Source organism: Peromyscus leucopus, chromosome 4, assembly GCF_004664715.2.
Source record: "Peromyscus leucopus breed LL Stock chromosome 4, UCI_PerLeu_2.1, whole genome shotgun sequence".
NCBI lineage: Eukaryota > Metazoa > Chordata > Mammalia > Rodentia > Cricetidae > Peromyscus > Peromyscus leucopus.
In genome coordinates this window covers 97905979-97929909 of record NC_051066.1, presented here as the reverse complement: position 1 = coordinate 97929909, position 23931 = coordinate 97905979, and the positions used below count along the sequence as shown (strand labels likewise).

General features: G+C 42.1%; 1 protein-coding gene across 2 annotated transcripts in view; it reads right to left on the bottom strand.

The window, feature by feature from the left end:
* Positions 1–19301, bottom strand: part of Golm2 (golgi membrane protein 2) — a 72685-nt gene extending 53384 nt beyond the window's left edge. The window contains exon 1 of one of the 2 annotated variants that reach the window (XM_028878726.2): positions 18717–19301. In XM_028878726.2, coding sequence (XP_028734559.1) covers positions 18717–19043 — 327 coding nt within the window. In that variant the 5' untranslated portion in view covers positions 19044–19301. The remainder of the gene's footprint in view (positions 1–18716) is intronic. The other variant, XM_028878727.2, reaches the window with a different exon arrangement.
* Between the last annotated feature and the right edge of the window lie 4630 nt (positions 19302–23931).

Sequence of the window (23931 nt, the reverse complement as noted above, 5' to 3'; positions counted from 1 at the left end):
ATATTTGGGCAGACTACGACGGTGGTTAAGACTGTGGAGGGGGGGAGTAGTTCTGAGGTATTTTGTTCCTGACCCCTTCCTGTCTTCCTCTATGGCCCCACCCCCAGGCACCTATTTCCTTCAGTCAAGCTCTATCTCCTCAAGTTTCCAGCCTCTCAAATTAACACCACCCCCTGGGGACTAAGCCCCAAACACATAAGCGTTTTTGAGGCCACCTCATGTCCAAATAGTAGCACTGTCCTTCCTAAGACCTCTTTTCTGAGGCACAGGTTCTTGTCTCTTCTCAGGAAGAATTACCTTCTTATAGTTCCTAGCATACTTCTTATTCATTCCCAGCTATTTCATACATGTCCTCTAACCTTTCATCCTCTACTACCTAAAACTTTTTCTTTATTCACCTACCAGCCCTTTCTGAAATTCTTTTAATGCTTTCCCCAGCCCTTGTGGTTTGTCTAGATTAACGCTGGCAGCTGTTACCAGCTCAGCTGCTGTTTTCCTTTTCATCTGGGGACCCTGAAAATGGCTCAGCTGTGTCTGCTTCACTTTCATTATGGCTTGTTCTTGGGCAATTAGCACAGCTATGACCAATTACGACAAAGGTTACATATACTTAGCTTTTAATAAGCTACCATCATTTCTCTCTCCTTTGTCTCCAACACCAAAAAGTGTCTGCCTCCCACCCCCATTTTAAAACTCTTATCTCAGGTCACACTCAAATGATTTCTACAAACAATTCTATCTTCTTTAATATATTTGGTAGTTATATAAGCACACACACACACACACACACACACGTATGTATTATACACACACACACACACACACACACACACACACACACACGTACGTATTATGTTTTTGGTTGTTTGTTTTTGTTTCTTAAACTGGGCTGGTGAGATGGCTCAGTGGGTTAAAGAACTTGCCACCAAGCCAGACAACCCAAGTTTGATTCCCCAGAACCCTCATGCTAGATAGGAGAGAACTGACTTTCACAAGTTATCCTCTGACCCCTAATATGTGCTATGACCATATATACACACAAAATAAATAAATAAATGTAATAAAAATTAAGACATTTTCTAAACTGAGAAGCAAAGGCAGGAGAATCACAAATTCAAGCCAGCTTACACTACTGTAGTTTTTGTTTTTTTCTCTTTTGGGGGGCCCACCACCCAGCTCCCAAATAAATACATACATGGAGGCTTATATTTAATTATAAACGCCTGGCCTTAGCTTGGCTTGTTTCTAGCCAACTTTCCTTAACTTATCTCATCTATCTTTTGCCTTTGGGCTTTTATCTTTCTCTATTTCTGTGTACCTTTCATTATTTCTTACTCTGTGGCTTGCTGCATAGCTGGGTGGCTGGCCCCTAGAGTCCTCCTTCTTCTATGGCTACTTCTCTTTTCCTCCCAGATTTCTCCTTCTATATATTCTCTCCGCCTGCCAGCCCTGCCTATCCTTTCTCCTGCCTTTCTATTGGCCATTCAGTTCTTTATTAGACCATCAAGTATTTTAGACAGGCACAGTAACACAACTTACATTGTTTAAACAAATGCAGGATAAACAAAAGTAACACACCTTAGACTAATATTCCCCAATACAATACAAATAAAGCCAGTTATAGACTTCAAAATTCACAAAGAAACAAGCAACAAAAAAAACCCCATTGTCTTTCCCCTCCACCACCTAGCAAGATTCAGAAGCCTAGGGAAGATGGTACAGGAACTCAAGAAGATTCTGATAAATAGCCAGGTATAGCAATTACTCATCTATACTCTTTTTGGCTAGAAAATATGCCAGCTGTCTAAAAATGGAGCACCATTAACAACTATGCTACCATTGATGATCGACTTATAAGGGAAAAATATTTATTTAGGCTTTTCTTTCAAAGATTTCAGTTCACAGCCACTTGGTCCCTTTGTCCCTTGGGCCTGTAGCAAGATAGCACAACATGACAGGGAATACACGGAAAAAGCCTGCTCATCTCTGCTGGGAGCAAAGAGAGGAAGCAGATGGGCTGGGATATCAATTTCTCCCTCGAGGGCCTGGCCTCAAAGACTCCACTTGTTTCCACTAGGCCGTACACTAGTCCTACCAGCTCCCAATAGTACTGTGCACTGGAAACAAAGCCTTCAACACATGGACTTTCAGCAATGTTCAAGCTCTAAATTAGGAGCTGAAGAGGTGGCTCGGCAGTTAAGAGCACTTGCTGCTTTTCCAGAGGACTTGGTTTCAGTTCCTAGCATCCATATAGCAGTTCACAACTGTCTATAACTCCAAGTTTCAGAGAATCTATGCCTTCCTCTGGCCTTCGAGGAAAGAGGCACTCACATGGTACACATACATACATTTAGGCAAAACTCATACACATGAAATAAAAAAGAGTCAAGCTATAGCATAGTGAATGTATATTAAACATTTATTTTATACCAGCTCCTGTGATAAATTCTCTTTCTATATATAACCTCATTTAATGCTTACAAACATCCTACAAATTAGGCATAGTAATATTCTCCATTTCACAGACGTGGACCCTGTGCCCTAAGTCATAGGCACAAATCCTGGATACTCTTTCAAGCAGTACCAATCCAAAGACTGTGCCTGTGACCACTGTGCATGTATTAGATGTAATAGGAGAGTAATCTTTTCCATTTCACATGTAAGATGCCAGCAACATTTCAAATACACTTGTTTCTTTTACTTGATCCATTAAGATCTGCCTCTCTTGAAATAGTAAAGGAAACCACACTTTGCTGCCTGCGGAGTAGGATATGTAAGTCAAAGTCTTGTTATATAGCCCTGGGTACCCTTGAACTTGTACCAATCTTCCTGCCTCTTTTTGAGTGCTGGTTTAAAAGCACTTGTCTGTGGTGATATATTGTGTCCCCTAATATATCGTGCATCCTAATAAACTTACCTGGGGTCAGAGGACAGAATAGCCGCTAGATCGACATAGAGGCCAGAAAATGGTGGCACACACACCTTTAATCCTAGCATTCTGGAGGCAGAGATCCGTCTGGATCTCTGTGAGTTCAAAGCCACACTAGAAACAGCCAGGCATGGTGAGTCACGCCTTTAATCCCAGGAAGTGATAGCAGAAAGCAGAAAGGTATATAAGGTGTGAAAACCAGGAACTAGAGCCGGTTAAGCTTTTAGGCTTCGAGCAGCAGTTCAGCTGAGATTCATTCTGGATGAGGACTCAGAGACTTCCAGTTTGAGGAAACAGAATCCGCTGAGAAGTTGGCGAGGTGAGGTTAGCTGTGGCCTGTTCTGTCTCTCTGATCTTTCAGCATTCACCCTAATACCTGGCTCTGGGTTTGTTTATTAATAAGACCTTTTAAGATGTGCTACACTTGTCTTATTCCATACTTTTAAAAATAATTTTATTATATTAACTTACTTATTGCATGTTTGCATGTTTGTGTACATGGGTGGTGATCAGAAGAATACTTGCAGGAGTTGGTTCTTTCCTTCACCATGTGGGTTCCAGAGATTGAACTGATTGAACTCAGGTCATCAGGCTTGGCCACAAGTGCATTTACCTGCTGGACCATTAGTTACCTCACTAGCCCTATTAGTTATATACTTTAAATCAGCACTCAAAGTCTTTGGTCATGATTGACTATAAAGAACCACATTTTTTTTCATTTATTCATTAATTTTTGTAGACTAGGCTGGCTTCAAACTCACAGAGATCCATCTGCCTCTGCCTCCCGAGTGTTGGGATTAAAGGCCTGCGCCACCACCGCCCGGCTTTCATTAATTGTATTATTTTATTGTGGTATACATTCATTATTCATTCAATTAATAATTTATAAAGTATTTACTGAGTGCACTATGTGCTAAGACTGGGCATACAAAGTATTTTGCTGGTCTGTTAAACCACTGAAATAATTCATTTCATTAGACAGTCACAAGGAAATACTGAGCACCCAGTAGGTGAAGGACACTGCAGAGATTAAAGATATAGAAACATATAGGAAGCCGGATGGTAGTGTTACAGGCCTTTAATCCCAGAACTTGGGAGGCAAAGGCAGGTGGATCTCTGTGAGTTTGAGGCCAGCCTAATCTACTGGAGGCCACCCAAGATACACAAAGAAACCCTATCTCAAAAAACAAAAACAAAGAAAGAAACAAGAAACAGAAGGGAGTTCTGACTGGATGATACAAATTCTGGAGTCAGGGCCTGCAGAGAGTAACTGAAGTTTTGTGAGCAAATATGGTTACTTAGGAAAGAATAAAATGAAGAGGCTTCAAACGAAAATGAATGAATGATGCTAAACAATGGTAAGCAGAGATGAATCCAGCAAAGGAGAGTAAGAAACGCAAAACCAGGGAAAACTGGTATCATGGGAGCCAAGAGCATAGTGAACTGGACAAAAGATGCTGAGACATGAGGAGTAGGAAAAGAAAATGCAGGCACGAGAAAAACAATTCTCTTCAAGAATATCTGACAGCCGGGTGGTGGTGGCGCAGGCCTTTAATCCCAGCACTCGGGAGGCAGAGCCAGGCGGATCGCTGTGAGTTCGAGGCCAGCCTGGGCTACCAAGTGAGCTCCAGGAAAGGCGCAAAACTACACAGAGAAACCCTGTCTCGAAAAACAAAAACAAAAAAAAACAAGAATATCTGACTGCAAACGGGGAAGATTCAAGTATTTGTAAATGCTACAGAGCATTTGTTTGTTTGCTTGTTTTTTGAGACAGGGATTCTCTATGTAGCCCTGGCTATTCTCAAACTCACAGAGATCCGCCGCTTGCCTCTGGTTTCAATGGTATGCTTCACAATTGTCTAGCAAGGGAGCAAATTTATAGAGAGATTTATTAAAGGTCTCCAAAGAGCAAGTAGGAAGATTGACAGAAGGACCTTCCTTTAACTAAAGACTAAACAGTGCAGATGTGAGTATGCCTGCAGATTTGGTAGAACAAGTTTTACCATACAATTCTTAAACAGGCAGGGGACAGCCTTGAGAAAGGAGAAAAGGAATTTAAATGGGGGGAAGGGTGAGAAAAAAGGAGGAGTTGGTCTGAACAGGAGAGAGATCTGAAAAGTATTCTAAAGGGCATACTGCCTAGAGAAATTTACTTACGGTATGGCTATTTAGTTTGCGGACCAAAAATTTCTACAAGTATGGTTATATGACTTTCTCCAACAAGGCTTGAAATAAGCACATGAGACAGAGCACAGCCAAGTGTAGTAGCACACGTGAACAATGCCAGTATTGCAGGGGTAGGGGCAGGGGCAGGGGGAGCCGAAGTTCAAGACTTGCTAAGTTGCGTAGTAAGTCCCAGAGCAGCCTAGGGTATTTAGCAATCTACCAGAGGACAGGAAAGAGGGGAACTATGCAAACATCCTGCCAACTGAGGTATAATCTTAGCCTTCAATGCAATTTTAATATGCAAAGACTAAGAGTGCTGAGCATTTTTCATACATTTATTGACCTTTTTAATTTCCTTTTTTCTTTTTTCTTTCTTTTCTTTTCCTTCCTTCCTTCCTTCCTTCCTTCCTTCCTTCCTTCTTTCTTTTCTTTCTTTTTTTTTTTTTTTTTTTGGTTTTTCGAGACAGGGTCTCTCTGTGTAGCTTTGCGCCTTTCCTGGAACTCACTCTGTAGCCCAGGCTAGCCTCGAATTCACAGAGATCCGCTTGGCTCTGCCTCCCGAGTGCTAGGATTAGGTGCGCCACCACCACCCAGCTTCTTCTTTCTTTTTAAAAAATTAACTAATATTTACATATGTGGGTGTTTTGTCTGCATGTATGTCTGTGTACCACATGTGTACCTATTGCTGACCCATGGAGGTCAGACAAGGGTGTCAGATCCCCTGGGACTGGAGCTGCCATGTGGATTCTGGGAATTGAACCCGGGTCCTCTTTCTCTTAACCACTGAGCCATCTCTTGAGCTCCTTTTATTTCTTCTTTTGAGAATTGTTTCTTCAATTCTATTCCACCGATTTACAAGTCAGTTTGTTTCAGTGCCATGCTGGAACATGAATCTTGTTCTAATGAATGGCTCTGTAGTATAATTTGAAATCAGGTATTGGGATGTCTCCAGCATAACTCTTTCTACCTAGGACTGCTTTGACTGTTCTGTATTTTGTGTTTGCACACAAATTTTAGGGTTTTTTCTCTTCTAATTTTGTGAAGCATGCCACTGGAATTCTGATGGGGATTGTGTTACATATGTATTGGTTTAAATATTAAGGCAACTCCACGTAGTTAAAAGGGAGTTTTATTTTGTGGGGTAACTTACAAGTGAAGGGATAGGTTACAAGGTCTGGGAAAGGTCTCCAGCGTTGTTCCCTGGAGAACTCTGCTCAGTCTACCTCCAGCATCCAGGATCCAGGAACCAAGAGAGCTCGCCCATCCGGATCTTGGGTCTTAAGGGTCCTCTCTTGGCTCCGCCTTGTAGGCGTGACAGTTACGGAAGCCTCAAAGGGGTGGCACTTCCAGGTCAAAGCTGGAACGGCTACCCACTACACATATGTAGATCACTTTTGGTAATATAGCCATTTTTACAATATAAATTTTGCCAAACTGAGCATGGGAGATCTTTTTTATAATGTCTTCAATATCTCTCTTCCATTTTAAAGTTTTCATTGTGGAAGTCGTTCACATCCTTGGTTAGGCTTATCTTTAGTTTTAGTTCTTTTTTGTTGTTATTTGTTTGTTTTTAAGCTACTGTGACTGTTTTCCCTTCCCCTTATTTCTTTCTCAGCAAGTTCACTACTAAAAGACAGAAAAGCAACTAATCTTCATGTGTTGGTTTAATATCCTCTTGTACTGCTAAAAGCATTTATGAGACCTTAAGAGTTTTCCGGGACATAGCAGTAGTTCTCAACCTATGGACAGCGACCTCTTGGGGATCAAATGACCTTTTCACAGGGGTTGCATATCATATATCCTGCATATCAGACATTTACATTACAATTCATAACAGTACCAAAATTACAGTTATGAAGTTGCAACCAAAATAAGTCTATGGTTGGGGATCACCATAACATGAGGAACTGTATTGAACGGTCACAGCATTAGGAAGTTGAGAACTGATAGTCTCTAGGGTCTTTAAGTATAAGATCATAAAATAGGGGATAATTTGTCTTCTTCCTTCTCTATTTGGATCTCTCTTATTTCCTTCTCGTCTCATTGCTTTAGCTAAGTCCTCAAACATCATACTAAGTGGAGTAGATATTATGTCTCATTTCTGATTTTAAAAGAAACACTGTCAGTTTTTCCTGATCCAGTAGTATATTGGCTATTGGTCTATCATATTATCTTCATTATGCTGAAGTATGTTCCTTCTATTTGTTTCTTTGGGGCTTTTATCATGAAATGATGTTGAATTTTGCCAAAGGCCTTTTCATGTCTATTGGGATGATCATGTGATATATGTGTGTGTGGTGTATGAGTACACCTGTGTGTGCTTGATGTTCATGTGTGTGAAGGTCAGAGGTTGTTATCAGGCATCACCTTCTTTTCTTTTCTTTTTTCTTTTTTGGTTTTTCGGGACAGGGTTTCTCTGTGTAGCTTTGAGCCTTTCCTGGAACTCACTCTGTATCCTATGGCTGGCCTCGAACTCAGAGATCCGCCTGGCTCTGCCTCTCAAGTGCTGGGATTAAAGGCGTGCGCCACGACTGCCCGGCCAGGCATCACCTTCTAATGAGTTTCTGTTGTATTTTTTGAGGGTCATTCACAGTTTCACCATCTTTCACTAAACCTAGACTTCACCTTTTCAGTTTCAGTGGCTGACCAAGGAGCCACTGGGATCTCCCAGTTTTCTCCCATTTCCCTCCCAGCCCCTAGTACTCAGGACACAGGCAGGCTGCCATATCTTTCACATGGGCAATGGGAATCTCAACTCAGGTCCTCATGCTTAAGCAGCAAGAACTCTAGCCACTGAGTCATCTCCCCAGCCTGGTTTCTGTCTTTAGCATATGTATGTGCTATGTTATATTTAATGATTTGAACCATCCCTGAATGAAACTCTGGAATGAAACCAACTTGATTATAGTGTGTGGTCTTTGCAATGTGTTACTGAATTTGGTTTGCAAATACTTCACTGATAATTTTTGTTTCTATGTTCATGATGGAAATTGGTCTAAAGTTTTCTTTCTGTGTCCTTACCTAATTTTGGTATCAGGGCAATACTAGACTCATAGAATGAATGTTTGTATTCCTCTGCTTTTCATTTTATGTGACAGGAACATTGGTGTGAGCTCTTCTTTAAAAATCTAACAGAATTCAGCAGTGAATCTGTCCATCCTGGGCTTTTCTTTGTTGGAACTTTTCATTGCTGCTTCACTCTCACTGCCTGTGACAGGTCTATTTACATGGCTTACATCTTCTGGATTTAAGTAGGTCACATGTGACTAAGAATTTATATCCTTATTTTCATTTTCCAGTTTTCTTTAAATGTAAAATTTCAAGGTGTTCCTTAACAACCTTGTGTCTTAGGGTTGTTATTGCTGTAAAGAGACACCATGACCATGGAAACATCTAATTGGGGAGGCTCGCTTACAGTTTCAGAATTTCGGTCCATTATTATCATGACAGGAGCATGGTGGCATGCAGGCAGTTGTGGTAATGGAGTAGTAACTGAGAGTCCTACATCTTACATGCAACAGGAAGTCTACCGAGACACTGGGCTGTATCCTAAGCATAGGCAAGCTCGAAGCCCGCCCCACAGTGATACACTTCCTCTAACAAGGCCACACCCACTCCAACAAAGCCACACCTCCTAATAGTGCCACTCCTTATGAGCTTATGGAGGCCGATTACATTCAAACTAGCACTTCCTGTAAAGTTTACAATGTTGTATGTAATGCTCTTCCTTTAAGTTCTTCACTTTCTTTTGACTACTTTTGCTAAGACTTTCTTATCTTGTTTGGTTTTCCAAAGAACTTTTTGTTTTGTTAGTTTTCTGTATTATTCTTTTTTTTTTTTTGAGACAGGGTTTTGCTATGTAGCTTTGGTGCCTGTCCTGGATCTCACTCTGTAGACCAGGTTGGCCTTGAACTCACAGAGATCCACCTGCCTCTGCCTCCTGAGTGCTAGGATTAAAGGCGTGCGCCACCACCGCCCGGCTGTATTATTCTTTTAATCTCCATTTCATTAGTTCCTGCTCTGATCTTTATTATTTCATCTACTGTTTTGGGATTAGATTTGCTCTTTTTCTTTCTTTTCTTTTGTGACTGTGAAGTGTATTATTAGGTTATTTATTTGCGATTTCTCTAATATTTCAATGTTGGCACTTACAGATAAAAACTTACCTCTCAGACTTGCCTTAGTTGTAATCCCAAAGGGTCTGGTAAGTTGTTTTCACTTTCATTTGATTCTAGAAACTTACTTTGTTCCTGATTTTTCAATACTATCTTCAATAATAAAGGAGAGTACTGTTTACTCTCTGATGTTTTATATTTTCTGTGGTATCTCTTCCTATTGAGTTCTAGTTTTATTCTAGTGTGATCTGATACAAGAAATTATTTTTATTTATTTATTTTGTTTGTTAAGACTTGATTTATGGCCTAAAATATTATCTATTTTAGAGAAAGTTCCATGTGCTATTAAGAGGAATATGTATCTCAGTCTTACTGGATGGGATATTCTATAAATGTCTATTAAATCCATTTAATCTATAGTACAGCTCAGTCCTTAAATTTCTTGATTTTTAGTCTGGATGACCTATCTACTGATGACAGTGAGGAACTAAAGTCATCTACTATTATTTTGTCAGGACTTATGTATACTTTGGTGTCTATTAGTTTTGTTTTATAAAGTTGAGAGCCCCAATGTTGGGTGCATAAATATTTACAATTATTATATCTTCTTTTAACAATTGTTTAATCTTAGTTTGTGGAGACATGCAAGCCACCCCACATCTGTGGAAGTCAGAGGACAACTTGTAGAAGCTGGTTCTCTCTTTTCACAATGTGAGTCCCAGGGATCAAACTCAGATCATCAGGCTTGCAATGAGTACCTTTAGCTGCTAAGCCATCTTGCCTTCATAACTGTTCTATCTTCTTGATGAACTGTTCCCTTAGTATATATGGCCTTCTTCATCTTTCCTGGCCAATTTTGGCTTGAAGTCTATTTTATCAGATAGCAGAATAGCTACACCATTTGTTTTCCATTTGCATTTGCTTGGGATATTAACTTAAATCCTTTCACTTTCACTCCACAGTTGTCTTTGGTATGGATATTTTAACAGTATTCTTTCTTCTAATCAAGGATTAGGAGATAGGAGATATCTTTCCATATTTTTTTTTTTGGTATTCTTCAATTTCCTTCATTAGTGTTTTGTAATTTTCAATGTAGGAGCTTCTCATCCCTTTTTAAAATTCCAAGTGTTTTATTTGTTTTGTTATCAATGTGAACAGAATTGTTAATGATATGCTCCAACAGCTCACTGACTGTAAAAAGCAGCAGAACGATTTTTTTTTTTCTGTCTTGGTTCTGTAATCTGAAGTTTTACCAGATTTGTTGGCTCTACCCATTGTTTTGTTTTGTTTTGGCGGGTGTATTCCCATTTTTTTTTTTATTTGTTTTAAGACAGGGTCTTACTGTGTAGGTCTGGCTGGCCTGGAACTCATTAAACCCAGCAGGCTAGTTTCAAGCTTATAAACATCCACTTGCCTCTGCCTCCCAAGTGCTGAGATTAAAAGCATGTGCTGCCACATTCAGCCAATTTTCAATTCATTTTTAGTAGCTCTAAGCTAATTATATTACAAGGAAGTACATTTTGGATTATCTTCTCCTAATTACTTCAATCCTCCACTCTGAATATATAGTTAATGATTTTCCTGTGGCTATCTCCTTCAAGAGCGTCAACTATGAGTCAGAAATGTTAGTGCTTGCCTTTAATCCCAGCACTCAAGAGGCAAAGGTAGGCAGATCTCTGAATTTGAGACCAGCCTGGTCTACAAAGTAAGTTCAGGACAGCCAGAGTTGTACAAAGAGATTTGGTCTCAAAACAAAACAAAACAAAGAATATTTACTATGGGCTAGTGTGAGGAAGGGCACTTGCCCTCCAGCCTGACAATCTGAGCTTGATCCCAGAAAACCACAAACTGGAGGAAGAGAATAATCTCCACAAGTAATCCTCTGACTTCTATGTATACACAACATAAACAATGTTAGTCAAATTCCCCGCCCCCAGGAGGAGATATAAGCAATGTCTACCCTTCTCCAAAGGTCCCAACAATAGGCAGAGGCATGATTCCACCAAATTTCACTCAGAGAGCCAATGTGTTTATTGGGCTTCCTTGCAGAGTACTGACAAGGGTTCACCTAAGGGAGGGGGTGTTGGTGCTCCTCCCTCAACAGATCACATCCAACAGAGATGAGGGCTTTCCCATAGCTGTACAGATAGAATCCTTCTCCTGAGTCTTTAGTAGCCTGTATACTCTAGTCCCCCATTTTTATGTGGCTCTGGGATCAAACTTAGGTCCTCATGATTATAAGGCAAGTACTTTACTGAAAATTATCTCAACATGAACATTGTTATTATTTTATTATCATCATCATAATTATTACTTTGGTTTTTGAGACAGAGTTTCTCTGTATAGCCTTGGCTGCCCTCAAACTCACAGAGATCTGTCTGCCTCTGCCTCCCAAGTGCTGTGATTAAAGGCGTGCGCCCCCACCCCCACCTGAACATTATTTGTAAAAGCTTCCATTTCCTGGGTTTACAGGTATGTGCTGCAATGCCCAGCTCTTATCTTTTCAAAATAAATTTTATTATATTATTCTTCTTACCCTTGAGGATTAAAACCCCTTAGTATGGCATTTAAAATTGTCAAGTGTCTGGCTCTAAGAGGGCCAAAACAAGTCAACACGTATACAATCAACTGATTTTCTACATAGATGCCAAGACAGTTAATGGAAAAAGAAGAGACCTGTGTCAGTTTTTCCACAATGACAGGGTACCTGCTGTAAACTTAAGAAGGAGGATTTATTTGGGTCAGTTTCAGAAGTTCAGGACAGCTGGCTTCAATACTCCTGGGCCTAGCTTCGAGCAGAATAGCCTAACAAAAGAAGCGTGTGATACAGGAGCTTGTTCACCTTATGGCAGGAAGCAGAGAACAGTACAAAAATGGACCAGGGCCAAGATTTATCTTCTAAAGGAACCCTCCAGGGGCCCTCTTTCTCTCCCTCAACAGTCTAGTCAAATACTGAATCTATTAGAAGATGAAACCACTGTTTAGGTCAGAGCCCTCATAAACTCTGTGGAAACATCCTCATAGACACTTGAGACATGCTTTACTAACCCCCTAGATGTCTGTCAATCCAATCAAATTGGCAAGATTAACCATGACAAGTCTCTTCAACATGCTAGGATAACTAAATAAACCATATGCAAAGCAAGGTTGTATCATGTCATGTAGGAAAATTAACTCAAATGGAACAAAGGCCTCAATAGAAGTAGAACTGTGTAACTTTTAGAACAGGAAAAACTGTTCATGACTGTGGATTTTATAATTATTTCTTAAATTTAATAACAAAAAGCAGAAAAAAAACTAAAGAAAAAAATAAAACTGAACCTCATCAACATTCAAAACTTCAAACAACACTAGTGACAAACTAAAAACACAGCCTACAAAATTGAGGGAAAAAATTACAGATCATGTCTGAGTTTGACACCTAGAATACATCAATGACAGCTCAGTAACAACAACGTCAGATATAAAAATGAACAAAGTGGGGTGGTGGAGAGATGGCTCAGTGGTTAAGAGCACTGGCTGCTCTTCCAGTGGTCCTGAGTTCAAATCCAAAAACCAATGGTGGCTCACAACATCTATAGTGGGGAACTGATGCCCTCTTCTGCCATAAAATCAATAGAGCACTCATACATAAATAAATCTTTAAAAAAAAATGAACAAAGGGAGCCTCAATAGCCACCATGGCCTGACTGCCATGATAGCCTGATATCCCCTGAACCATGAGCTGAAGTCAAGTCCTTCTGAAGGAGGAGGAGGCTAAGGACAATGATGACATGGGGGTGGGTGCTGAAGAGATGGCCCAGTGGTTAAGAGCATTGGCTATTCTTCCAAAGAACCTGGGCTCAATTACCAGTATCTACATGGCGACTCATAACCTTCTATAACTCCAGTTCCAAGAAACCCTGCAGCCTCTTCTGATCTCTGCAGGCACTTGCACATATGTGGTACACATACATACCAGAAAACAAAACAGTCATAAATACTCCCCCCACCCCCCCTCCAAACAGGGCTTCTCTGTGTAGTGTACCAGAGCTCCAGACTTAGTAGGCTCTGAGACTTTAGCACAACTAAAGTTGTGGTAGAAGTACCATTCTGGCTGTAAAACTCAACATGTAGACAGCACTTGCCAAATGTGAAACACAGGCCTAATCCATCAAAGTCCATAGTTATGAGGACAGTCTCTAAATGTACTAATCTTTCTTTTTGGCTTCTGTAGTTCTGCTTGAACTCAGGATTATAAGACCAGAGTGGGCAACATAGCAAGACTCCATCTCAAAACTAACTAACCGGAAGGGTGTATAGGAGAAAAAATATGAAGGAAACAAAAACAATATTCTCCTCATGCTAAAAAGACAATGAGTTGATGATGGATGGTTTTACATCAGAATATTTTGATCATATCTTCCAAAGGTAGTGCATTCAGAGAAGTGGGTAATCTGTGTAGGGCAGCCCAGCACATATTTACACATGCTTTGGTTCCAAAACCAGGGCAAACTGCCAAATCAATCATCAAATATTTACTGAGTCCAAACATAATTTGTAGTGCCAAATCTGTGCTTACAACACTCAGTTTTTAGTTTTCTACTTTATTTTGATATATAATACTCATACATAGGGCACATGTGATGTTTTGATACACCTATTCAATGTATATTGATCAAAGCAGAGTAATTAATGAATCCATCACCTCAAAGCTTTTCATTTCTTGCTGGTGAAACACTTAAAACCCTTACCGTTATCTTGTAACACACACACACAGTGCATTACTGTTACCTGTAGTCAGCTGATTGTGCAAGAGAACATCCGGTCAATTAACACTGCACCTGTTGCCCAACCTCTCCCAACTGCCTACTCCCTACCAGACTGCAGTTTGTTTTGTTTTGCTGTAGTAGGGATCAAACTGAGGGCTTCAGATAGAGATACAGCTTAGCAGTAGTGTGCTTATCAGTATGTGCAAAGACCTGGGTTAGATTCTTTACAACTCAAGCGCACGCGCGCGCACACACACACACACACACACACACACACACACACACACACACACCCTACTGCATGCTAGGCAAGCACTCTGCTACTGAGAGTACACATCCTCCCTGTGCAGACTAGATTTTCAAACTCCAGACAGAATATATTTGGGGGGGGGGGGAGAGAAGAGCAGGTCTAAAACAGGAACGGAGCACACCTGCAATATAAATTAAAAAACAAAACAACAAAAAACAGAACCAACTGAATACAACACAGAATTCATCTAGACCTCAAAAGAAGAATATCAACACTCCTCAAATTATTCCAAAAGAAAGTTATACTTCTAAATTCCTTTAACAAAGCCAGTATTACTCTGATACCAAAACCAGAAAAAAATCCAACAGAAAAAGAAAATTATAGATCAATCTCTCTAATGGACATATATGCAAAAATTCTCAACAACCTATGTTTTTTTAAAGACTTATTTATTGTGTATACAGTGTTCTGTCTGCATGCACACCTGCATACCGGAATAGGGCATCAGATCTCATTATAGATGGTTATAAGCTGCCATGTGGTTGCTGGGAATGGAACTCAGGACCTCTGAAAGTGCAGCCAGTGCTCTTAACCTCTGAGTCATCTCTATGGTGATATTTTATTTGTACTGAAATGTAATTTTAATTTTATGTTAATAAATAAAGTTGCCCTGGGGTCAGAGCTATTAGAGCCATAGCAAGAGCGTGATGGTTAGAAGAGCTAGGTAGATTTCTGTGTGTTCAGGGATACAGCCAGTATTGGAGACATATGCCTTTAAGACCTGGAGGGCGGTACTTACAGGCAGTGATGAGGCAGTCATGTGGTTGGGTTTACAACCAATGAGAAGGCAGAACAGAAAGATTATTTAAACACAGACAAACAGGAAGTAGCTCTCTCGGGGAAGTTAGGAGCACTGCAGGAGGTAAGATTTTATCTCTGAGCTCTGACCTCTCGGCTTTCTCTCTTTTACATTGGCTCTGTGTTTTTTATTTTAAAAAGACGATTGGATACATCTACACATCTCTCCAGCCCTCAACAATGTATTTTCAAGAGCACTGATTGCTTTCCCAAAGGAGCCAGGTTCAAGTCCCAGCACCCACATGGCAGCTCACAACCATCTATAACTCCAATTCCAGGGGATGCAACACCTTCTTGTGGCCTCACAGGTACCAGACACACATGTGGTACACAGACATATTTGCAGCAAAACACTCAAACATATAAAATAAAAAATAAGAATAAATTAACAAATATGAAGCTGGGTTTTTTTTTAAGTATTTTTTAAGCCAAAGTAAAAAATACATCAATAAGATCATTTAGTTCATTTTATTTTTATATGAAAAAAGCTGGAATGCTTTTTTCTATGCAGGCACAGGTAAACTCCTGAAGACGAAGTTTGTTTTACTTCAATAACAGTCATGTACAGCCAGAATCTAAGATGATGAGGCATTGGGGATGCATACACATAGGGAATGCCATGACAAGATAAGGGAGCAAGTAGGCCATCATCTGCAGCCAAGGTGAGTGGTCTTAGAGAAAACTAGCCCTTGCCAATTCCTTGACCTGGGGCTCCCTGCCTCCAGGGCTGTGTAGAATTTAAAGTTCTATGTCTAGTCTGTCGTACTGTTGTGGCAGCCCTGGCAAACTAATAACTTCTCCAAGTAAAAATCCTTTACAGAACAGAATAAAATACAGTAAATTGGAGAGAATCTAGAGAAATGAGTCTGATTTCCCACTTTCCTGGACAATGATTAGAACACTTTCAAGCCATCTTATTCTCCTGACAGAAATGGCACAATAAACTGAAGGAAGCAAATAATATCACCTTCCTGGTTCCAGAGCTGGGATTCCTGTATCTATGAGGTAGCTTGAATAAGAATGGTTCTTATAGGCTCACATGTTTGAATACTTGATCCCCAATTGGTAGAACTGTTTGGGAAGGATTAGGAGGTATGGCCTTGTTGAAGGAGGTGTGTCACTGGGAGCAAGTGTTGTAGAATATTAGCTTAAAAATATGTTACATTCATTTATGCTGTGGAATATCTGTTTAATGATGCAAAGATGTGCTGCATTCTTTTATGTTGCATTTGTTTAACTCTGTAAAACTGTGTTACTTTGCCTGTCTAAAACATCTGATTGGTCTAATAAAGAGCTGAACAGCCAACAGCTAGGCAAGAGAAACGGGTGGGGCTGCCAAGCAGAGAGAATAAATAGGAGAGAAATCTAGGCTCAAGGGAGAAGAATAGGAAGAATTAGAAAAGAAGGAGAGGATGACACCAGGCCAGGCATCCAGCCAGCCATGGAGAAAGAAGGAAAGAAAGATAAATAGAATAAAGAAAGGTAAAAGCCCGGAGGCAAACTGTAAAGAGAAACAGGATAATTTAAGTAAGAAAAGCTGGCGAGAAACAAGCCAAATTAAGGCCAGGCATTCATAAATAGAAATAAGTCTCCATGTATTTATTTGGGAGATGGGTGGTGGGCCCCCTAAAGAGTAAAAAAAAATTCAACTACAGGCAGGCATTGAGGTTTCAAAGGACTCACGTCATTCCCAGTTCCTCTGTGCCTTCTGCAGGGGACTTGGCTTCAATTCCCAGCACTCATAAGGTGGCTCAAAACCACCTGTAACTCCAGTTCCAGGAGACCCAAAGCCTTCTTCTAGCCTCCTTGGGAACCAGATACTCATGTGGTGCATAGATAAACTCACAGACAAAACATCCGTACACATAAAATAATAAAAATTAAGCCACAAATAAAATGCATTCTTCTATATGTTGCCTTGGTCAGGGTGTACTATCACGGCAAAAGGAAACTAAAACACTTAGGGTTTTACAGGGTAAAGTCCGTCAGACGGCAGAGCAAAGAACCAACGGGGAGCTCACAGTTTGATCCACAACCAGAAGGCAGAGAGAGAGAACTCAAAAGGGTGTCCTTGTCCATCTTGAAGAGCTTAGTTTAACACTCCAAACTCTCACAGGTTTCTACGTACTGTATTCAAGAGTTTTTCATGCCTCAGAGTTCAGTGTGTCGAAGGTGCTAAGGCTGCTGAGCCCTAGCCTTCTCAGAGGAGGTCCATACCGTGTAAGGAAGAAAGGGTTACAACAAACATGGAGAGCCTCAGTGTTCATGAAATAAGAAGCAAGGTAGAAGTCAGAGGGGAAGAAGTTGGGAGCTCATGAAACCTCATGGAACTTGAGTTCCATCCCCAGGACCAGCATGGTAGAAGGAGAAAAATGACTCGTACAAGTTGTCCTCTGAAATCCACATGGGCGCTCTGGTGAATACACACACACACACACACCACACACACAACACACACACACAAATAAGACTTAATTTAAGGGCCAGCAACATAGCTCAGCAGGTAAAAACACTTGCTGCCAAGACAGGTGACCTGAGTTCAGTCCCTGGAACCTCCAGAGATGGAAGGAGAGAACTGACTCCAAAAGCTGTCCTCTGATCTCCACACATGTAGTCTGGTATGTGTGTGCAGGCATGCACCCACACACATACACACACCCACACCCACACCCCATAAATAAATAAATGTCAATTTAAATTGTTTTTTTAAAAGCCCAGAGAAGTCATCTACTATAGTGCCCATCTAGAAATTTTCAAAATTCTGCTATACCAACTGAAGTTGCCCAAGTTATAAACTATCAATAAAATGGTGAAAACAAATATAAATAAATAGAATATAATCACAGTCGTCTTAAGCTTTTTAAATTTAAAATTTTGTATTTTCTATCTGCATTTAACACCAGCCCTAATAGCTACTTAAGTATACACAATTTTTTTTTTCAAGAATAATGACCAGACCTAAGATTCTGTTCCTAAGAACTTATTTTTTTTACCATTTTGATTTTACCATTTTGGCTAATTTCATTAACAATTCAAACTGAGAAGATAAATGGATTAACGGTGCCCAAGTCACAAGTGTGGCTCATAAATGATTCCTGACTCATCTATCACACCGCTTTCAACACAAAAATAATGTTTTTTACTTAACAAAATGCATCGACTTGTAGAAATTTTAAAAAGTCATACTGTTTAAAAATATGTGTTGAGCACCAAAAGGGAAGGGAAGCCACATTCTGGAATAAAGAAATTAATAGTGATCAGTCTGCACAGAATGAGGATGAGACAATGCCCATACCATACCTGGCAGTCTGCAGATTTGTGTGCCCGCGAACGTAAGGCAGCCACACAGGCCAGATGGTTACCACTGCCAGCTCAGCAGCTGAGCTCTTGGAGAAAAGGCGGCATCTACACCATAGGCCACTAGAGAACTAGAACTTACAGCCAGCCAGTCTCTCTGGAAGCGAATGGAGAATGTGGCGCCGATACCGGGAAAGTCTGACAGCAAACGGGCTGGCTGGGGGCTGGGGAGCTTCCAGGGCTACCTTGCTGAAGGCATACAGCAACCGCCCGTGGGCTAATATCAACACCTCACCCCAGAGGTGAAAAGAAAAACTCCAGGGGGGGCCGAGCAGAGGGCTCGACCTTACCTTGTCATCCTCGCATCTCTTCCCCAGGCCCTCCCTAGCCTGCAGCCGGCTGCTGAGGCGGCCGTAGTCGGCCTCCTTCTGGTCGATCTGCTTCTTATGCGTGTCCACCAAGAGCAGGAGGTCCGAATTGCGCTTCTCCAGGCGCCCCCGGGCCACCTCGGTGCGCTGGACTTGGCCCTGCAGCTCGGCCACCTCCTCCTGAAGCAGAACGTGGCGGGAGGAGATGCTCCAGTAGTTGAAGGCAAGGACGACGATGACCACCAGTAGCACCACCAGCACGAAGGAGGGCAGGCGGCCGGCCCGCCGGTTGGCCCCGAAACCCACCATGGGGCCGGTGGCTCCGCCGCCGCCGCCGACACCTGCGGGCAGCGCCGGCCTGCGCTCCGAGCCGCCTCGGGACCGGGTCCCCCCGGAGGCGGGCCTATCGGCCGGAGCGCGGAAGGGGGCGGGGCGTCGCGGGTCCTCCCCGCCCCCTCTGCGCCCCGAGCCGCAAGCCCTCCGAGAGCCGAAGCCCGGCAAGCGCCCGCCGCAGGGGACCGGGAGACGAAGGCGCCGGTACCCGCGGCCCGACGCCTCAGGGCTGGGGGCGGGGACGCGGGCCGGAAGGGGGCGGGTTTCCTCCGTCCCCGCCCACCAGCTGGGGCCGGGGCGCCCAGGGGGCCATTTGCTCGTTTCCGCCGACGCCCCCTCTTCTCGCGAGATAGTGGGCTTGCTCTCGTCCCCCCCTCCCCTCTGCGGTCCTGTCTCGCGAGGGTTCTCCGGAGGCCGGGGTGCCGTGTCGGGGTCGCGCTGCGTACCTGGGTGGGTGTGCCTGCTGCGGTTACCTGGTTGGTTCCTTGGAAGCCGGGTCTAGGGCGAGCCTGCTTTCAGCTGCCCTCTGGCAGAGTTTTGCCTGTCAGGAATTGTGGGATTGCGACGTTGCCACCAAGTAGGGAAGGCTCTAGGTGAGGTGCGACCAGAGAGGGGTGTCTCGAAAGGTTTCCTGCTTGTTCTTGTTTGTTGCCAACGACGTGGAAAAACAAAACAGTTAACATCAGCCCACAAAACAGCGGTACCCAGACAACACGGAAAGAAAGCAAGAGAAGCTAAGCTCTGGGAAGCTCGCTCTGGGATTGAGATGTGTTAGCAGCCCGGTTTCCAAGGTTACTGCTGTCACAGACAGAAAGAATTCCAGAACGCGGTGCTCCTATTTTTAAAACGCTCTGCTGCTTTTTCCTCGACTGTGCTGAAGACAAAGTCCAGAAGCTGCCCTCTGTGAATGGCAGCTAATGCGCCGTTACCGACGGCTGACACATTCCGAATTAGCCATAGCAGCGCTTACAAGTTGTTCTGCATGCCTAGTTTTGTATCCCTCCTCCCCCATAACAGTTTTACAGATGAGAACGCCAGGACACAACGATATTCGGAAACTTCAAAGTCCTGTGTCTTTGCTTTGTTGCAGGTGTTGATCTATCGTTAATTTCAGTACTCCAGAGAATGCCCTGCCTGTTCCCACTGCATGCTTTTTTTTTTTATACGTGTTTAAACAATTAAAAATTCCTGGTTTTCACCTGTGTAAGCAGAAGATGGATTTGCTGTTATTTTTCAGACTCCGGGTCAAGAACTTCCAAGAGTATAAGCCCTCAAGAACACACATTTCAGTGTGTTTATTCAAACCGGCTGATAGTTTTGAGACAGGAAGACTTCTCATCTTTGAATAATTGTTTTCATGCTTCCTGTGTATTTCAAAAATAAAGTTTATCTGCTTCCAAAAAATATTGTACCTTCACATAGAGGGATGTTTCTCTTTTATTTATTTATTTTAATGTGCATTGGTGTTTTTGCCATGGGTGTCGGGTCCCCTGAAACTGGTATTACAGACAGCTGTGAGCCATGTGGGTGCTGGGATTGAACCTCGATCCTCTGGAAGAGCAGTTCGTGCTCTTAACCCCATGTTTCTCTTTTATATTGTACAGAAAAAACAGCACACAATTGTTACTATTTAGTTCACATCAAAATTGAACTCTTAGCCTGGAAGGTTAGCTTTGCCTGTGATTAGAGCATTTGGGAGGTTGACACAGAAGTTGGAAGCCAGTTTGGGGTGCATACAAAGCAGATATCTCAGAAAGTTGAGCCCTGACTTCAGAAGACCTGAGAAGTCTTCTCTACTCTCAGATATCAACCAAACAGACTTTGGCAAAAGATGCCAAGTCAAACATGGAATTTAAAAGAATGATTACGTTTACTTATGGGAGGGGCGCATGTGTGCCACAGCACATGTGTAGAGGTCAGAAGACAACTTGCAAGAGTGGTTTCCCTCCTCCCAAGTGGGTCCTGGGGATCGAACTCAGACTGTCCAGCTTGGCAGCAAGTGCCTTTTCCTACGGAGTCCTCTCGCTGCCCCCAGATTGGAAATCTTAACCATTTATTCTACTAATATTAGCTACATATTATCTCAGCCAGTAGTTGAAAATCCATGAAATGATTTCTTAAAGTGTTACTCTTCCCAAGGATGTTGTCCTTTTAAAATGGGATTTTGACAGATCTACATTATACAAAACACATGCACAAACTTTTTCCCAACAGGTGCTTCAAAGCACTATTTGACTAGTACTCTATTTTACAAACTCACGTGCAATTTTTCTAGAGTTATAAGCTAGGAATTGCTGAGCTGATGCTTGAAGGACTCTTCTCCTTTCCTCTTTGGGATCACCACCCCCCTCCCCCAGTGACCTCCTCAACTGTAGGAACATTTTTCTGTGTCTGAGCAAAAAAAACCACACAGAGACAATATCAATTATAAATGTTCAGCTGATAGCTTAGGCTTGTCTCCAGCCAGCTCTTACAACTTAAATTAGCTCATTTCTGTCAATCTATGTACTTCCTGGAGGTTCATTTACCTCATCTATGACCTTCCCATGTTGCCTCTTCCTAGTCTGGCTTGAGACCCTTGACTCTGCCCTTCTTCCCAGCATTTTCTCTGCCCCCCAAATCCTGCTTAACTATCGGCCAGTCAACTTTTCATTAACAGAGTAACACATTTTCAGAATGTACAGCAGGATTATTCCACAGCACTCAAATTATCCCCTTAACAGTAACTCTAATTTAGAAATCACAGAGGGAGTGTATAAGTGAGTTCATATAGCCAGTTTTTAAGTTAGGCATTGACCAAATAAAGGCAAACATCAGTTCTTTAAGCCATATGATCAAGATTTACACCAATGGTGAAATATGTTGACTGTGTGTATCCTCAATGTGATGTGGTGGGGGGAATGCTCTGCAGTTCTCTCAAAAACTCAACACTAGTCTGATGGTGAGAAAAACACCAGACAAATCCAAGTGGAGAGACAGTCTATAAAGTCCCGAAACAATATTTCCCAAAGCTGTCAGGTGGGCTGGAGTGTAGTTTAGTGGTAAAGTGCTTCCCCATGTTTGATCCCCAACACCACAAAAAAGACAACAACAAAAATCAAGGTCATCAAATCTAAAGAGAACCTAAGAAATTGCCACAACTGTAAGACACTAAAAGGGACGTGACGAACAAATGCAGCATGGAACCATGGAACAGGACAAGGCCACTAGGTAAAAACTAAGGAAGCCTCAACTAAACACATACTTTAGGTAATAATGTGGCGGTTTCAATGAGAAATGTTCCCCATAGTCGAGGGCATTTGAACACTCGCTTCCCCAAGTGGTGGTGCTTGTTTGAGTAGGTTTAGGAGGTGTGGCCTTGCTGGACTGAGTGTGTCACTGCAGGGGCCATGGGAGAGCTTTTAGACTATTTCTAGTTTGCTCCCTCTGTTTCCAACCTGAGGTTCAAGATATGAGCTCTCAGCTTGAAGCTGCAGTGGTTATGCTTGTTTCTGTGCCTGATGCTTCCCTGTAATGGTCGTGGACTGCTATCCCTCTGGAACTGTAAGCCCAAATAAACCCTTCTTTCTCTAAGTTGCCTTGATCATGGTATTTTATCATAGCAACACGAAAGTAACTAATACAAATAGTGATGTTGTATTGTTCTTTTGTTTTTGTTTTTGACTGGCCTCAAACATGTTCTGTGGCACTGGGTGGTAGTGGCGCATGCCTTTAATCACAGCACTCGGGAGGCAGAGCCAGGCAGATCTCTGTGAGTTCGAGGCCAGCCTGATCTATAGAGAGAGATCCAGGCAAGGTGCAAAGCTACACAGAGAAACCCTGTCTCAAACAAACAAAAAACAAAACAAACAAAAAACGTGTTCTGTGGCAAGGATGACCTATGACTTCTGATCTCTTTGCCTCCACCTCCTGAATGCAAGGATTACAGGCATTCAACGTGTTTAAGTAATGCTGGTGACCAAACCCAGGGCTTGCCTGTGCCAGGCAAGTGTCTACCACCTTAGCTGTAATACTGTATTCTTAATAGTTCCTTGTCACAAATGCACATATAATACAGGCTGTAAACAACAGGGTAAGTGGAGATGAAGACCTCTACACTGTCTCAATTGTTCTGTAGATCTAAAATAGTTTTAATTAATTTAAACTAAACTTTTTGGTAATTTCATACATGAAGACATTGGCTTTGCATCATTTCCATCCTCCCTTCTCCCCCTCCATCTCCTTTTCCCACCCCCACCCCCAAATTCATAACTTTTATAATTGTCCAATTAGTGTTGCCTGTGTGTACGTGGGCTTAGGTCCAACCACTTAGGCTTGGACAATGTATCAGGGGTGATGAATTTATTCTCCCTCACTTAGTAACCATCTACCTCTTACTTCATCTAGGAGGGAGGCCTTGGGAACTTTTCTCGAGCCATGTTGTCATGTTGGTGGGTGCAGTCTTATGCAGGTAATTAAAAATTATTTTTAAGAAGTCAACTCTGACAGACTTGGTGGTTTATGCCTCTAATCCCAACACTCAAGAGGCAGAGGCAGGAGGATCTATATTAGTTTGAGGCCAGCCTGTTCTACATAGCAAGTTCTAGTCCAGGCAAGGCTACATAATGAGGCCCTGTCTCTAAAAAAAAATTCAATTCCTGGGACAGAAGAGATGGTCCAGTGCTTAGGAGCTCTTGCTACTCTTGAGAAGCTGAATTCAGATCCCAGCACTCATTTTGTGATTCATAGCCATCCTTAACTCTAGTTTCAGGAGATCTGATGCCCTATTTTGACCTCTGCAGGCACCAGGCAAACATGTAGTATACATACATACATGCAGGCAAAACAAATACATGAAACAGAAATAAATCTTAAAGAAAATTTT